The 17570-nt window shown below is 41.2% G+C and overlaps 1 protein-coding gene across 8 annotated transcripts in view; it reads left to right on the top strand.

Moving 5' to 3' along the window:
* The window catches only part of OSBPL8 (oxysterol binding protein like 8), a 122485-nt gene that overhangs the window by 46163 nt on the left and 58752 nt on the right, over positions 1-17570 (top strand). For 2 of the 8 annotated variants that reach the window (XM_084797055.1, XM_084797057.1), the window contains 2 exons: positions 5158-5194; positions 11053-11181. In XM_084797055.1, the coding sequence (XP_084653181.1) occupies positions 5158-5194; positions 11053-11181 (166 nt within the window). Of the gene's footprint in view, positions 1-5157; positions 5195-6038; positions 6147-11043; positions 11182-17570 lie in introns of all 8 variants that reach the window. The other 6 variants (XM_084797054.1, XM_084797056.1, XM_084797059.1 and 3 more) reach the window with 5 other exon arrangements.

Here is a 17570-nt window from a genome sequence, read left to right on the forward strand (position 1 = left end):
GAGAGCAAGTAGCTCTCGGCTGCATCATGGATCCCTTACTGAAGTTTCTGAGTCTCAAAGCCAAAGGAAGCTGAACAGAACACCCTGAGATGCTTTGTGTAATCCTCCCAAGTGTGGGTTCAGGGAGCTTTCTGCTCTGGGTAACTTCTGAGAATGACTGATGAGCTAACTGTACTGGGGAAGAGGTGCCGACCAGCCGTGTCCTTGCTGGAAAGCTGTCTGTGCCTCCCTTAGGCTCGCCAAAAGGCTATGTCAAGCCAGTGCCTATACAGGGAAGACTGTATAAAGCTATTGGATGCAAAGCACAGTCTCATGGAGTCTCTTCTATACCACAGGGTGACTGTTGTCTTGATTTGGCTGAGACAGAGGAGTTCCTAGGTTGAAGGGCATGGTGATAAGCAGCTACTTCATCCTTTGTTTCTTAAAGGTGGACTACTCATAGACTTCTGTGGCACACATTTAGATAAATGATAAAATTAGATTAGTTTTCATATAACACTTTTTAATGAGACATAGACTAATGTATAATTTTTGTATTTTATGCTTTTAATCAGAGTGCTTTGTAGCACACAAATTCCTAAATAAAAATTTCTAGCCACATTAGTTTTTAAAAACTACTTTCAGTCAAATTAGAAGATTTACTTCTATAAAAAATTACTGAGGTGAGTTTGAATCTTTAATGACTAAAAAGAAAATGTTTCATCCTATCTTAATGGTCTTTGTCTAAGTGCTCTGAGACATTTCTGGATTGTTTGAGATGTGAGCATGTTTTGGTACTTTAGCTAAAGCCACAGAGTCCTAGCTTATGAAAAGAATGATGTACGAGATACATCTGTAGATTTATTCCTTAGAAATTATCTCACAGTCTTCATGTGTTACACAACATTGCACTGTATCCCACTCGTGTAAGGATAACAAGCTAGTGTGTGTTCTGCTTAGTCATCTAAGTTACTTGGCAAGAAGACACTCAGGCACTTGTGTCCTCCTTCCTTAGGGCCCTCACAGGTGGGAAGGATGGCTTACTGGCATGCCGTGGAACGCCTCTTATCCACATCTTCCTGGGACATGTCTCTGAAGCCATGCTTTGCTCTCATGGGATTTCAGCTTTGGTTTTGGAGTGCTTTCACTTGAGTCTTAGATTTGTTGTCCATTGTAATTCGGTTTTCTGGTGCCTGTTCCTTTGTCATTGTCAGTGACCAAGGCATTCGGGTCATAAACCTAACTCACATGCCATCACTTGTGCTGCTTCTGCCAGCACTAAGCTTTACTCTGTACACTTTGTATATTCAACTGCCTCCTTGGGTCCTCTTGGCTGTCTTAACAGATGCCTCACACTTAACTTTGCCGAGCTCCTTGGAGTTCTTGTAACACAGCGGCTCAGCTGACAGCATTTCCGTTATGCAGGTGCTCAGTTCCTCACTTGAAATCTTCTTGATTTCCCCTTTCTTGCCTCCCACTTGGTCTGCTTGGAAATCCTCCTGTTGCACTTTCAAAATATATTTTGAATGACCAGCCCTTCATCATCTGCACTGCTGCTACCATGTTACCTCCACGTTGGCTCACTAAACTCCACTTCCTTTCTTGTTCTCAGGGTCTTTTCAGAATAGTAAGTTGGAATAATCCTGTTAAAATATTATCAGGCCACGTCAGTCCTTTTCTTCAGACTATTCATTGCTTCCCTAATCTCTTTTGAAATATAACCAAAGCCTCAACAAAGGCCATGGAAAGGCTTCATAACTTAGCATCTTTTTACTAAGTAGACTTCAGTGTTATTACTCGTCACTCCCTTGATGTGTCTGGCTTCTGCATCCACACTGTTTCTCAGACCCTTGGCACTGGCTGGCACCCCAGTCCTCTGTGTTTATCTCCTGCTCCTGTAGACTCTTATCTGACACTTGCCTTGTTTGTTGAGCACTGTAGTGGGTGCTCTTAGGCTTGCCTTTCTGAAGCTCCTCCGGATGCTCTGTATACTCCTATTCTCTGCTATTTATCTATCTTCCTATCTATCTATCTATCTATCTATCTATCTATCTATCTTTGTTTTTTGAGACAGGGTTTCTCTCTGTTATCTTGGCTGTCCTGAACTCAGCTTTGTAGACCAGGCTGGCCTTGAACTCACAGAGATCCACCTGCCTCTGCCTCCTGAGTGCTAGGATTAAAGGCGTGCGCCACCACGCCCGGCTTATCTTTTATTTTTAAGCTATGTAATATACTACGCGTTATTAGCTGTCCATTATGTTCTTCTACATGTTCTCCACTAAAATTCAAATACCTCTCTGACAGGATTCTAGTTCTATGTGAATCAAACCCAGGGCCAGAGCTAGGCACACACTGTACCACTGTTGTGCAAACCCCAACCCAGGACAGGATTTTTGTCTATTTCATTTACTGCTATTATCCTTTGTTGCTTAAAATGGTATGTGTCTATACTTGTTACTCAGCAAATATTTATTGGATGTATGGATAGTCCATATTTCAGGCCCTTACTCACTGTGTCAAACTGAACGAGTTGGAATTAATCCAGTGTGATAAGCTGCAAATGGCACAAACATGCTGAAAGGTGTAATGCTGATATAATGCAGTTATTCGAACAGTGCTGTCCGTTAGGAACTAGTTTTGAGAGTGAACTTTTAATGAATAGAAACTGCACAGAAGTCAGCACAGTGTCATTAATCAGTAGAATTGGAGAATTTAAAACAATCTGTACAATGACAAACTTTTAAATATATAGGTTAGTAAAATGAATTCATGTGTCTATGTATGTGTGCACATATATGCTTGCTCTTGTATGTTTTTGTTGTTGTTGTTGTCATTTCTCTGTGTATCCTTGACTGTCCTGGACTTGCTTTGTAGCCTCGAACTCACAGCGATCCACCTGCCTCTACCTCCTGAGTGCTGGGATTAAAGGTGTGCGCCACCACCGGCCGGCTGCTCTTGTATGTTTGTGTGTGTGTCATGAGGTTGCAGTTAAAATTAAGGAGGGAATTCTGCTGTTATCTCCATTGAAAACTTGACTGGCTGGAGAGAAGAGATGCTCTTCAACCTGCCTCTGCCTTCCGAGTGCTGAGATGAAAGGCGTGCGCCACCACGCCCGGCTTGCCTTTTCAGTTTGAAGATTCTTTTATTTTAAGTTATGTATTCATGCATGTGCCTGTGTTGTGGGTATATGTGCATGTGTGAATGCAGAGTCCATAGTGGGTTTTCTGGAGCTATAGGTGGTTGGAGCTGTGTGTGGGTGCTAGTAACTGAACTCAGGTTCTCTGGAAGAGCAGAGAGTGTGTTCTAGAGCTGGCCATCTCCATCCCCAGTTCACACACACTTTAACTGTTTTTCTCTTTTTCATCTCCTCCCTCAGGATGGTAATAAGCACCTGAGCAAAATGAGTCCTTGTCAGCAGGGCTGTGCTCTGTGAAACTGAAGTCTGCTCACAGACGGATGAGCATGGATGGGCATCTGAAGAAAAGCAGATGTTAGAACACCATATCCAGACTCGCTCAATAGCTATATCTTTAGGAAAGTGACAGGCGTGAGAATTTCTCCAAGGAGATTTCAGAAGCCTCAAGCAAACAGCTTACCTTGTTTTGTCAGAGCCAGGTCTGGGTCCTGCATTGTGCCCAGAGACAATGTAATTAGTGGGAAGCTTTTAGTTTTTGAGAGCTCTGTACTCACAAAGGGCACCTGGATGCTACTGTAGTTTAAAAGAGTCTCTGTAGAGGAGATGCCATAGGATAAGAGTCTCTGTAGAGGAGATGCTGTAGGATAAGAGTCTCTGTAGAGGAGATGCCGTAAGATAGAGTCTCTGTAGAGGAGATGCCGTAGGATAAGAGTCTCTGTAGAGGAGATGCTGTAGGATAAGAGTCTCTGTAGAGGAGATGCCGTAGGATAAGAGTCTCTGTAGAGGAGATGCTGTAGGATAAGAGTCTCTGTAGAGGAGATGCCGTAGGATGAGAGTCTCTGTAGAGGAGATGCCGTAGGATGAGAGTCTCTGTAGAGGAGATGCCGTAGGATGAGAGTCTCTGTAGAGGAGATGCCGTAGGATGAGAGTCTCTGTAGAGGAGATGCCGTAGGATGAGAGTCTCTGTAGAGGAGATGCCGTAGGATGAGAGTCTCTGTAGAGGAGATGCCGTAGGATAAGAGTCTCTGTAGAGGAGATGCTGTAGGATAAGAGTCTCTGTAGGGGAGATGCTGTCTCTGTAGAGGAGATGCTGTCTCTGTAGAGGTCTACATCCTTTTTTCTGTTGATGTCAGCTTTAAGTTCTTCATTTAAAGAACCGAGTCTTCAGCTTGGTATGGTAGAACCTTTCCAGGAGGTTGAGGAAATGGGACTGTGGGTTTGAAGCCAGCCTAGATTACTTAGTGAGGTTGTGTTGGGGCTGGGTGATGACTGTGCCGTTTGACTTCCTTTCTTTTTCTCTTTCTTTCCTTCCTTCCTCCCCCTCCCCCCGAGACAAGGTTTCTCTGTGTAGCCTTTGTAGACTCTCTTTGTAGACCAGACTGGCTTTGAACTTGACTTCCAAAGGACTAGTAGCTGTAGATTATGCTTGTCTTTAGTAAGGAAATTATGTCTGATTTAAAACTTATCCTTGGGTTATTTGTCTGATAATAACTGTTTCTTTATCTTTGCCATTTGGTTGAAAAGAAAAACCTATTTTGTTGATGTTTTTGTAGAAACTGCATCATGTTTGTCATATACTGTTCTAAGGCTAAATCCCTGTAGAGTGCGCTCATGGTGTGCATAACTAATGCTTAGTAGCATGTGAGTGGTGGATAGTTTTAAAACTTTAAATTTAAAAGGGTAAATCACTTCCAGTGCGTCTTTCCTGCTCCTAATCTCTATCTTCAACTGTAATCAAAAAGAACTTATGGCTTGAGTAATTGCAAAGCAATATACTTTGGTGATTCTGTTTTTTCCTTCTTACCTTCACTTCCCCAAGTTAAAACAAATATTTGGTATTGCATAAGCCAATATTTTTCGGTATACAGAAGGAAATGTCTTACAACAAATCATGATGATTAAAGCTAATGTGCATGCGCTTCCTACTCACAGACTAACACTGTTCCTCTTGTCCTTTTGTCTCGCTGCTGCTTCCGTCCGGTGTCTGCTTCTCCCTGGTTTGGATTGTGTTTGTTTGCTGCTCAATTCCTCTGCATTACAAGCTTCTTGGTGATAGCAAAGATGTCCTTGGGCCATCAAGTAAGTAACTAAAGTTGGGATGTCATCTTTTGGGACGTGATTTTGGTGTTACTTGCAAATGATAAGTAGTATTTCAGCTTTAACTGTAGCAGTGCTCAATAACCACTGCTCATTTGTTGTGATAGTTTACATGAGGGCCATGGGCAGAGTCTGTACTCAAGTCACAATTATCTAGAGCAGTGGTTCTCCACCTGTGGTCTCGACCCCTTCAGAATGGAGCGACCCTTTTACCCATTGGAAAACAGACATTTACATTACAGTTCCTGACAGTAGCCACAGTACAGGTACAAAGTAACAACGAAATAATTTTATGGTTAGTGTTACTACAACATGAGGAACAGTAGTAGAAGCGTCAGGAAGGCTTCCTAACCACTAAGTTATACGCTGATTTGTTATTTGGGACCTCCTCCTCACAAGACCCTTGTACAGACATCACCTAAAGAGATTGTATAAGGAATTCACTGTCTCACGGAACTGAGAAACCATTTTTCTTTGTAGAATTTTAATACAATAATTTGATTGTGTGGGGTTTTTTTGTTTTGTTTTGTTTTTTGGTTTGTATTTTGGAAGTTGTAAGAAACTGTTTTATCTTAGACATCTAGAAGATTACCTTTTAAAATTATATCTTAATTTACTGTAACATTCTGCTGGTTTTGTTTTTTGTTTTCTGGGTAGGGATGTATGTTGTGGTAGCTTTTGAATAAGCACAACAAATAAAACACATCGCCTCAGGATTGTTTAATCCATCCAGACAGTGACAGGAGCAGTTGTCACATTAAAAAGTGATAGCAACACTGAATTGAAAAGAGCGTTGAGATCAGTTAATACAATATTGATTTTATAGATGAAAGGCCTGGAGCTTAACTATCCAGAAAGCTACAGTTGACTGATCGTCCGCTGACTACTGCTCTTACTGATAATAAAAAGTGACAGCGAAGCATCATTGACTGAAGTAAGGTCTAACAAAGTAATTAAAGTTCTGTTCCATCATAACTTGATCAGAGGTTCTGATTTTTTTTTTTTAATAACAACAAATAGGAACTGACTTAGAAACTTGTATTTATGTTTAGCAGTCTCTTCACTGTTGCGAACCATCTGTGTGCTCTGGGCCTCATTTGGTGGGAGTGGGGGTTCAAAGAAAAGGACTCAGCAAGATTTGGCAAAAGTCCTTCGTAATGAGCTTTTTGTTGGGGTTTGTGTTTATTGCTCTAAAGAGAGGGTGATTGGTGGTGTGAATATGATTATATGATTACATTAGGAAACCCGTTGTTTTCCACAAATAATATATTTTAATGAAAAGCAGAACATATAATATACAATCTTTGTTCTGTGTTAGAATTTTCCTCTCAAATACTGGTTAGAACATGTACTTATTTTTTAAAAATGATAATTTAAAGTTATACACAACACATGCAATATTATCAGATAGTGGTAAACTTAAAAGTAGAAGAACAGAAATCTTGATTTACCCAGATTTTTTAAAATTTATTTTAAGAATTTTTAAAAGTCTTAAAACCCTCTACAGAGAGTCCTACCACTCCCTGCCTTAATCTCATAAGAGAAAGACTCACAGGTCTTCAGGGTAGTCAGCTTGACATGCAGACTACTTAGTATTTTATTTTGGCTTCTATATAGCAGGAGGAAAAATGACAGAATTTGAAAAATTCTTCAAATGTTTGAGTTGAATTCAGGATCTAAGGAGGGTGGATAGGTTTGTACCTGGCACAGTAACCGTACTAATTCTCCCAGTGTGATTTCTGTAAAGAGGAGCTACTCGCACTATAAGTGGAACCAGCAGAGGGCACTGTAATGTTACAAATCACTTGTCAGAAACTACGCTTCGATAGGGATTCATTTGCCAAATAGCTTCTCAGTTATTTAGCAAATATTTACCAGCTGTGTCAGTGGATACGCACAGACACAAAGCCATTGTGCTTCTTAAGCCTCTGTTCAGATATCCTATGTTGTGTACTTCCTGTAGGGATTTGTATTATGAAGAAACTTCCTTAGTCTGTAAATGTTTGTGAATGAGTTGAGACAAAACAAACAGGGAGGTGGGCTTTCTGTCTTGCCTCCAAAAAAAGTGGTTACTTGCAAACTGGACATGAAGACACAGGCCTGTAATTCCAGAGTCAGGGAGGGAAACAGCAGGAGGATGTGCGGTCTGTTCAGTTTGGGTTCTGTAATGAGGCCATGTCTCCAACAGTCACAAACACTGGGTTGGAAAGAGGTGAACTGACCTGTTTTCCTAGTTATGTAGTGGAGTTACTGAGAACACAGACCTGTGTGTTACTGATTAGACGCTGAAGCATGCTGTAATCTTTCCCTTTTCTCTACCTTGTGGCACTCCTCAGATGTGGTGACTCTGTGGTATTTTTATTTTTGCTTAAAAAAGGACTGCTTTTTCAAATTTTAAACTTTTAAAATTATATATGCCTCTCTAAGGTTTTAAATCTAGCATTCAGTGTGTGTGTGTGTGTGTGTGTGTGTGTGTGTGTGTGTGTGTGTGTGTGTATGCGCGCACCCATGTGATCACAGCATGCTTTTGGAGGTCAGAGGACAATTTGTGGGAGTCACTTCTCTCGTTCTACTATGTGATCCTGAACTTGGTTCATCACGTTGAGTAGCAAGTGCCTTTACTATGGAGTCTTCTCTCTGGTTCCGGTACCCCTAAGTTTTTCTTGTTTTTAATTTCTTACATAATACCAAAGATTAAATCCAGGGCACCTCTCTCATACAAGGCAAGTGCCCTGCCAACTCTGTTTTTAAAAGAACTGTGTTACAGTGTATGTAATATGTTGAGAACTTTCTTTTTGTAGTTATTGTTATATTTCTGTGTCTCTTTCATGCTCTTTGATCCAGAAGTAGATGGCATATACTGTTCTAGCTTATGTTTGTGCCACAGTTTATTAACCCTTTATTTATTTTGTGAGGTAGTGTCTTACTGTGCAGCCCTGGCTTGGCTGGAACCTACTATAGGGAATAGGCGGCTCTTGAACTCCCAGAGATCCTCCTGCCTTTGCCGCCAAGTGCTAGGATTAATGATGTACACCACACTTGGATAATTCACTTAACCTTTTATCTTAGAATTCTTATTGTTGCTTTTTTATGAGCATGGGTGCTTTTTCTGAATGTATGTCTGTGTACATGGTGCCAGCAGAGGTCAGATGGGGGTGTTGGATCCCCTAGTACTGAACCTCCCAGTGGTTGTGAGTTTTCATGTGCACATGAGGAATCTACCTCAGGCCTCTGAAGAGCAGCTAGTGCTCCTGGCTGCTGGGCTGTCTGCCTAGCACTCCTCATCCCGCTTCATTTTAATTGTTAATTGGTGCGTATTTCAGCTGTTTGAGTTGTTTGTTTGTTTTCTGAACAGTGTTGTATGAAGATTTTTATTCTTGTCTCTTTGTATCCACATATAAGAGGGTCTTCCACCCTCGCCCCCCCCTCAGGGATAATAGCAGGATTGTGTTAAATTCATCAAGTGTGTGCTAGTCCCAAATTGTTTCCCAAAGTGCTAGTGTCCATTTATACTCCCAACAGTGCCCAAGAGATCTTAATGATCCCATCTTCCTTATTTGATATTATCAAGCTTATTATTTTTTCACTTCTTATATAAATACCCCCTGTGAAACAGATTTCTATCTCTGATTATTAAGCAGAAAGAATCCTTTTCAGGTACTTATTGGACAGTTATGTTTTCTGTGGCAACACTGCTCATTTCTTCTTCTGTGATGCTGTTGGTCTTTCCTAGTTGATGTATAGGAGCTACATATTTAAAACACTTTAGATAGAGCCCATTTATTTTTAAAATATTTATTTATCATTTATAGTATTCTGCTTGCATGTACACCTGCATGCCAGAAGAGGGCACCAGATCTCAATTTTAGATGGTTTTGAGCCACCATGTGGTTTCTGGGAATTGAACTCAGGACCTCTGGAAGAGCAACCAGTGCTCTTAATCTCTAAGCCATCTTTCTACACCGCCCCCCCCCCCCCTGTACAGCCCTTTTAAACTATGGCTGTGAATATAGTCTCCTGTTCAGTGTTTTTCCAGGTTCATTGTGAGATCATCTCATGACTGAAGTCGTAATTTTAATGTGGTAGTGGTAATAGCACTAATGAGAAGGGAGTTGATAAACACTATCAGCAGAAGCAGCCTCACTGAGTTGCTGAGGTAGACCTTGAACCTCAACACTTTGTAGCCTGGGCTGGCATAGAACTTGCAGTTTTTCCTGCCTCAGCTTTCCCAATAGCTGGGATTACAGGTTTGTGGCAGCAAGCACTGTATAAAATGGAAGACTGTTGAGAAACTTCCCTTTGATGTGCATCTGGTTTTCCAACTAAAATGATAATGACTCTTCAGGCCCCTGGGTGAAAAATGAACTCCACACAGCAAAGGGCCATGTGCTTAGCTGAAGAACCTCTGGCTCTGTGGGCTGATGGGGGCAGAGTAGGAGTCGTGGAAGTGGGGGAGGGGCATAGCAGTCTACAGAAAACGCTATTCCAGATAGAAGTTTGGAGGTGGGTCTAAAGATCCCATGGGTCCCTGGATATAAAGGGTGAGAAAAAAGTGGGAACAGAAGAGCCGTGCCATTGCTCTGGGCGAGCCGAGGTGCCTGGCGCCTGGCAGCTGGGTCTGGGAGAGCTGGTTTGGGGAGATACTATAACTGAAGCTGTGAATTTAGGAGCTGCCGACCATGGATTTTTGTTTTGATTTTCACTTTGTGATAAATATTTTATCATGCTTTTTCTCAGATAATAAATGAGAGTGCTTTTGTATTTGGGTTTTGAAATATAAGGAGCTAAAACATACTTTTGAAAATGTTAGCACAGTAGGGAATGTGTGAGACAGTTTGATTTTTTAAAAAGCGCAGTGATGTCAGTGAAGGGTTGTAGTTAACCAACAAGTAAAGGCCATGTCATCCATTTCAAGGTGAGACTACCTACTTGCAAACACAGAACCTGACAGGTGCGGAGGCTGGAGGGCTAATGGGTCTGACTGTCCATCCCTTCATGGCTTTTGTTTTCTATTTCTCTCTCACCCTTTTGGGTTACTCCTTTGTATTGGTAGCTTGGCCAGGTGGGTGAGAGGTGGGGCAAAGCTCTCTACGAACTGCAAGTTGGCTTGGTGAGGGTTTTTAGATGGCTATTTTATGTACCAGTGATTAGTCTGCAGGTATGCCTGTGCACCACATGCATGCCTTGATGCCTTCAGCAGTGTATCCCCTAGAACTGGAGCTGTGGATGGTTATGAACCTCCATGTGGGAACTGGGAGCTAAACCAGTGTCCCCAACAAGAGCAACTCGTGCTCCTAAGTTCTGGGCCATCTCTGCAGTGCCTGTGACTCTTGCTTCTGTTGTTGCCGTTTAGTCTTGGGAGAAGACAGTCTCGGAACCTCAGCTTCACTGTCTCTGAAACCATACCTACTTGCCACCACAAAATTAGAAACCACAGGAGAAATTCAGCTGAATTTAATGTATTTTTTCCTCCTGCTAATAGTTTGTCTTTTCTGATCATTAATGAAGCTGTACATCTTTCCTTATGCTTTTTGACCATTTGTATTTCTTCTCTGAGATGACTGTTGTATTGACAGATAATGAAGAGTTAATAGTCAATAAAACCATAGAGGACCTTATCAGTTGGATATCTACAGTGTCTGAATTGTGTGTGTTTAACCTAATCTGTCTACTCCTCTTGGATGTAGAGTAAATGAACACACAAAACAAAATGATTACGCAAGCTTACTAAGGTGGTAAGATTGATCAAAAGGGCATTTCAGTTTTAAGTTATTAATTATGCCATAAAGCCTATTACTTTATGGTAGTTACTTTTGTTTTCTTTCTTTGAGCTGTTGTAGGAAACAGTGACGAACCTCAGCTTTTGACCCCAGGAAAGATGAGTCAGCGCCAAGGCAAAGAAGCCTACCCAACCCCAACTAAAGACCTGCACCAGCCTTCTCTCACGCCCTCCAGTCCTCACAGCCAGGGTAAGTAAGGAGGACCGCCATTGCCGTGCCACTGTCCACATGGCTTTATACAATTTCCATTATTGTTTATTTTGCTTGCATCATTTTCAGTGGGCTTAGATGGAACACACTTTCCTTTCTAGTTTTTTGACAATGTATTTTGTTAGTTGTCAGATTCTTCTAAACCAGGGATTCTTTTACTTTTGGTCTTATGGCCTCCATGCATTCATAAAAAATATTGAACATTTCAAAGAGGTTCTGTTGATGTGAATTGCACTTGCTGATATTTATTGTAATATAAAGTAACCTTAGGGAATTAGGAAGTTTTTGTTATTAATTGAATTAAAATAATAAAGACTTGTATTTGAAACTTTCACAGTCCCCACTGCTAGGTGTCTTGAGATACATGGTTGATTGTGCTCATCCATAGTTACTCTGGGGTGTCATAGAACATTTAAAGTCCCTCCAGTGCGCGCTTGGAGTCCCAGCAACCAGGTGCAGAGACAAGAGGCTTGGGAGTTCAAGGCCAGGCTGGGCTACATGGCGATAACCAGTCGTCAAAAATAGGGGGAAGTGGGGAGTCATTTTATACACTTGGACCTGATGAGTGCTAGCCGTTCTTTCTCTATTCTCCCACCCCGCCCCCAATCCTCTTCAGTTCCAGTAATGCGCAGGCACTATTTTACACCTGCCTCTGAAAGACCAGTTCTTTTAGCCCCTATGTTACTGATTCTTTAGCTCCCATACCTCTGGGTGGTTTTTTTTTCTGTCCCTGCTTACTTAATCGTACAGCTCTCTTCGTGTTGCTACAAGTGATAGGATTTAGTTTCCTGTAGCTCAACACTCACATCACATTTTAATTATCCACTCGTGAACATAAAGGTTGAAATCATGGCTACGGTGACTTTAGTAAAAATTGGATTGCAAATATTACTTGTATATTGATTTCCTTATTTGAATATTTGGAATTGCTGGAATATGAGTAACGTGTTTATTACAATTGATGCTCCCTCACTTGCTAATGGTTTGGTATTTTTGCAAGGCTTTAATGTCTAGCTTAATAAAAAGACTTTATTTCTGCTCCTATATAGTCAGTGTGCTGTGCTGTGCTTGGCTGATTTGAAGTATATGAATAAAATCTGGACACACAAATATACACACACACACTAAGTTAGGCATTCTGTGTAGACCAGCAAAACTTGATGGGTGGTACTCTTAAACATCTGCAAAACTCACTTGGAGAATGCATTTGTGTGCTTTCTGCTTTAAAACTCATTGGTCTGCCTTGAGTTTTATATTTTAAAAATGTACTACACATAGTGGTTTATACATTTCTCATTTTATTTCACAGAATATTTAAATGTGTGTATAAAAAGTTCAAGATTAATAGTTTTTTTGCTTTTTACTCCTTCTTTGATGTTTGTAAGTGAAACACATTCTTTTTCTATAAGTACATGGCAGCAAAGAATTTGGTGACTAATACCTGTAGTATTATGGAACTGACATTGCAGACCCCATAAAAGGGTATTAAAGAGTCCCACAAGCCTGTGCATTGTGCCTTCTAACTTACGGAGTATTCTGGTACTTAGCTAAAGGTTTACTGCACATTCTCAGTTCCTTGTGGCACTCCATAGCTGCAGCGTAAGAGCTTTTGCTTTTAAGACTTGATCTTGAATTTGTTGTGTTTTTTATTTTGGGTGGTTTCAGTTGTTCGTTCTGAATTATGGTTTGAAATTGTGAAATGGGCAAGGCCAGAGATGAGCAGCTCCTCAGTTCTAAGTTGCACTTAGTCCTGCGTACTGTGATATAATCTTGTCAAGATCCCGCTCTGTCCATCCAGGAATGTGAAGCATCTCTTTGTTCAGGGTATTTTGCTGGATGCAACACCCACCCCGTGATATGGGAGGGAGCACATCGCGCCGCTGTTGTATTATACTGTTGTAATTATTGTTTTAGTTACTGTTAATCTTTTGCAGTATAAACTAAACATTATTAGTTATGACTATACATAGTATATAGTCTGGATAAGGCTTACTAGTTCATTACATCTAGGCCTCTGCCTCCATTAGTACTCGAGCTGTGTCGGGCTTTAATGCTTAGCTTCATGAATTATTACCTTTTGAGGCCAGTCTTGTGCAGCCCCTCAGGATCCTTCTGCTTTTACCTCATGAGTGCCAAGGTTACATGTGGGTACCACCATGCCCAGTTTATGTGGTGTGAGGAATGAACCCAGAACCTTCAGCATGCTGGACTAGACCTCTACCACCAAGCAGCGTCTCAGCCCCAAGACTTTGTTTCATAGGATTGCTGAAATTAAACCTAATTGTTGTTAATGCTATCATACCTGCAGTCCTTGTTTGTTTGTGTTTGTCACATGTGCCTTTGACTTGTCAGTAAAGTGGCCCAGTGGCCTAAATAGTTTTGGCACTTTGATTCCTTCACCTATTATTTCGTTTGTTCCTTTGCCTTCTGTTATGTCATGGGAGAACATGAGGATTTGATTATATTAATTTTGATCGTTTTTGATCAATAGTGTTTTATAGGGGAGGTGTTTTACAACATGTTCTATCACACATGAGAATTCAGTCAATTTCTAGTTGTCCTACTAGTGGGGACATGAGGTTGAGTTACAGATTCGAGTGGCACTAGTCTTCCTTTTTATTGAGAAGTTGCAACTTTTCCTCTTTAACTGACTCTACCAAGTTCAGCCCCCAGTGCAAGGTACACCCTTGGCCATGTCTGGAACACAGCTTCTGTGTGCGGGCTCTCAGGAAACCCTTCCGTTAGATGGCCCCTCAGTGACGCTGACCTCTTCTGAATCACCACTAACTTGTCAGCCTCAGGGACCAGCATTCCAGCAGTTCTTGTGCTTATTGATTGCAGCTGATCCTTCAGCTCCAGCTAACCAGAACTATAGAACCCAGAGCCACCAGCCCAGAGGTGGCACCACCCACAATGGGGTGAGCCCTTCCCCACTGATCACTAATTGAGAAAATACCTTACAGCCAGATCTTATGGCGGCATTTTCTCAATTCAGGCCCCCTCCTTTCTAATGACTCCAGCTTATATCAACTTGACGTAAAAGCAGCGACTACAGTGGATATCAGCTGAGCCAGTTAACAATGTTGACTTTCTATTTTTTGCTTTCTTTTTTTAAAAAACATTAATGAATTTTTTTTTCTAAAATAGAGAGATCTTCATTATCATCTTGGTTTTTTAATGTAAAACTTTTATTATGGATACATTAAGCATTCTTAGGTATTTATTATGTTTTAATTTTTAATAGAATCATCCCATCACCCCCATAATTAAAAACCAGATCTTAAAACTACCAAGATAATGGTGTTTTAGCACATCATGTTTTCTGAGGGTTTTTTTTTTCCCTAAGTCTTAAAATAAAAGATCGTATCCATAAAAACATACCTCAGACTCTGGTAGTTAATACCTCCTGATAGTTGATGTGATTATTACACTAACCGTTGTCAGAACTATTTTGACAAAAATGATCTGCTTGGGTTGAAGGCAGACACTTGAGCTTATGTGTATTTCAGTATCTTTAAGAGGCTCACTTAGAATTTCTTTTACTATGAGGCTGGCTGGCTTAGTCCCTCACTGGATTATGTACTTACTGAACAAATTTGAGCCCGACTTTGAGCCTCAAGATTCATATAATAGTAGAAGAAAACTGATTCCAAAAATTTATCCTCTGGTAGCCCTTCCCTCCAATAGACCATATACACACAATAATAATGAACAAATAAAAAAGAAGTTCTTTTAGTGTGGATAAGCCCATGCCTAAAACTAATAATAAAAAATGAAAAAAAAAAAAAAAAGAAAGAAAGAAAGAAAGAAAGAAAACGTGACTGTAACCTGGGCCACAGTAGGACATTCCTGTAATTCTAGCGCTTGGGAGTTAGAGGAAGGAGGACGAGGCGTTGGGCTATGTGACACCGTGTCTGAAACAAGCAGAACATAAAATAACCACCCCCTCCCTCATCTGCAATGAGATGATCTGCTGTCATAGCAAATAAAGACATGTGGAAAACCTTGATAGTCCACAGTATGTCAAATACCCACGGCCAGCATTCTAGCTTCTGAGTGGGAAGAGCTAGTTATAATAGCACAGTGACCAGTGCTGAAGACAATGTCTTCTAGTGCTTTGGCATGTGCTAGCTCATAGACTTCTTATAGGAGCACATGGTATATAAATCATTTCCCCCTTCAGTTGGGAAGAGTGATTTTTCTTGCCCAAGTTTGCACGGTATATAAAGCAGCTTAAATCTGACAAAGAATTTTAATCTAGACTTTTAGATCATAATCTAAAGAGAGAGAGAGGGAGGGAGGAGGGAGGGAGAGAGAGAGAGAGAGAGAGAGAGAGAGAGAGAGAGAGAGAGAGAGACAGAGAGACAGAGAGAGAGAGAAAATCCTGACACTATAAAACTTGCCAGCGAAACAGATTTCTTTAATATGGAAAACGTGGGGGAAATTATAAGTCTATCCTTATTAAAATTAAAAGACATCTGCTCTGTCAAGGCGATCATTAGATATGGGTAAGACATGCCAAGACTGAAAGAAAATAATACAGTCATTAAAAGATGGCACAAATGTGTTTAATAACTGTTAAAATGCAATAATGATGTGAAAAGACATTTTTATTTTGTTTTTCAAGACAGGGTTTCTCTATGTAGCTATGTAGCCCTGGCTGTCCTAGAACTTGCTCTGTAGACCAGGCTGGCCTTGGAACTCAGAGATCAACTGCCTTTGCCTCCCAAATGCTGGGATTAAAAGTATGTGCCACCATTGCCTGGCCCAAAAAGCCAAATTTTTAAGTGGGCCAAACAAGAATTGATACTTCATAAAAGATGCACACATTCATATGAAAGAATTTTTAACATACGTCTGTAGGGAAGTGCAAAGCCAAACAAACAAAACTCCACAATGTGATCCCACTACACAACCAGCAGAATAACCGAAGAGAAAGGCAAAGCACATGGGCCACAGTTCAGCTCACGGGCTGCCAGCAGACCGTAGTGTATGGCAGTGTTAATTCAGAACACGGCTGCTCTGTCAGAGATCACACCCAAAGTCCTTCTAGGTCTGTGTGATACTGCTGGATTACAAACATGCCTTTAGTCCTAGGAGACAGCGGCAAAGCTTAGGTCCAGTGCTGTCCAGTCAGTTCCTTCAAGTCGGTGAGTTGAGAGGCAGTGCAGTGGAACTGAGTTTGTAGCAGTTGAGTTTGTGGAGTTCAGAGGCAGTTTTACCTTAAGAGTCTTACAGAGTCAGGTTGAAGAGAGAACAAGTAGACAGAGGTGAAGACAGAACGAGCCAGAGGATGAGAGGGAGCCAGAAGACTGGAACAGATTGTAGAGTTAGTTTGAGGCCAAGCAGAGCAATTCAGTAAGAAAATGAGAGAAGCCAGATGGAATTGGTCAGCTTGGAGAGAAGTCTGAGCCAGAACAGCTGAGTTGAACCGGCCAGCAAGAGTTCTGAAAGAACTAGAAAGGGCAAGCTTATTCATCAGTAAGTCTCAAAGGCTAGAAGCATTCTAGGCCTAGACTGGGTTGTACAGAAGCTAGAAGCTTCCAGGACTAGGCCTAGGCTAGCAGATGGAGGCAGTGAGCTTCCACAACGGCAAGTGCATCATCAAATCAAAGTTCCTTTTGCAACGTAGGGGTGATGAACTACTTTAGAACAACGTGCTGTCTGCTGCCCAGCTCTCAGAAGGCAGAAGGTCAGTGCCTGGGCTAAATGGTGAGACCCTGGTCCCAACCGTCCCACCATCCTGGAAAAAAAGTTTGGCAATCTTAAACTTTATAAAAAATGTGATGAGTTAAGAACTGTATCTGTTTTGTCTACTCAAACAACATGGATATATAATAATGCTTAATTTCTCCATTTAATAATTAAAGAGCTTGAAAATCTAAACCAAGTTATCACCCTCATTAGCCAGCAATTAGACTCGGAGGTACTACCCAAAAGAAATCTAACAACTACCTCTCTACAAAGCTGTGCCTTTGTTGGTCCTTCTCTCTTGCCGTTGCTGATCACTTCTAAAGATATGGTCTGTTTCTTTATTCGTTCATTGAGACAGCAGCATCTCATGTAGGCCAGGATGGCCTCAAACTAAGCAAGATCTCAAAATCTTTCCTACCTAGGAGCCTCCCATCTCTTCAGCTGCCTCCCACCAGGGCACTCCTCCCCCTTCCCCCGCCACTTTTAAAAACCAGCTTACTTCCTAGTGGTTTGAGTTAAGTAGTATTACAGTGTCAGAAAGGTTAATATTTGTTTCATTCTGACTTGTTTGGGCCCAGTGCATCTTTCAGTTGTTTGTCTGGAAAGGCTGATGTGTTGACTAATTGAGCCTGTTTTCTCTCTTTGCCTGTGTTTTTTAAAGATCAGGAGTACCA

Source organism: Acomys minous, assembly GCF_964271855.1.
Source record: "Acomys minous genome assembly, chromosome: 9".
NCBI lineage: Eukaryota > Metazoa > Chordata > Mammalia > Rodentia > Muridae > Acomys > Acomys minous.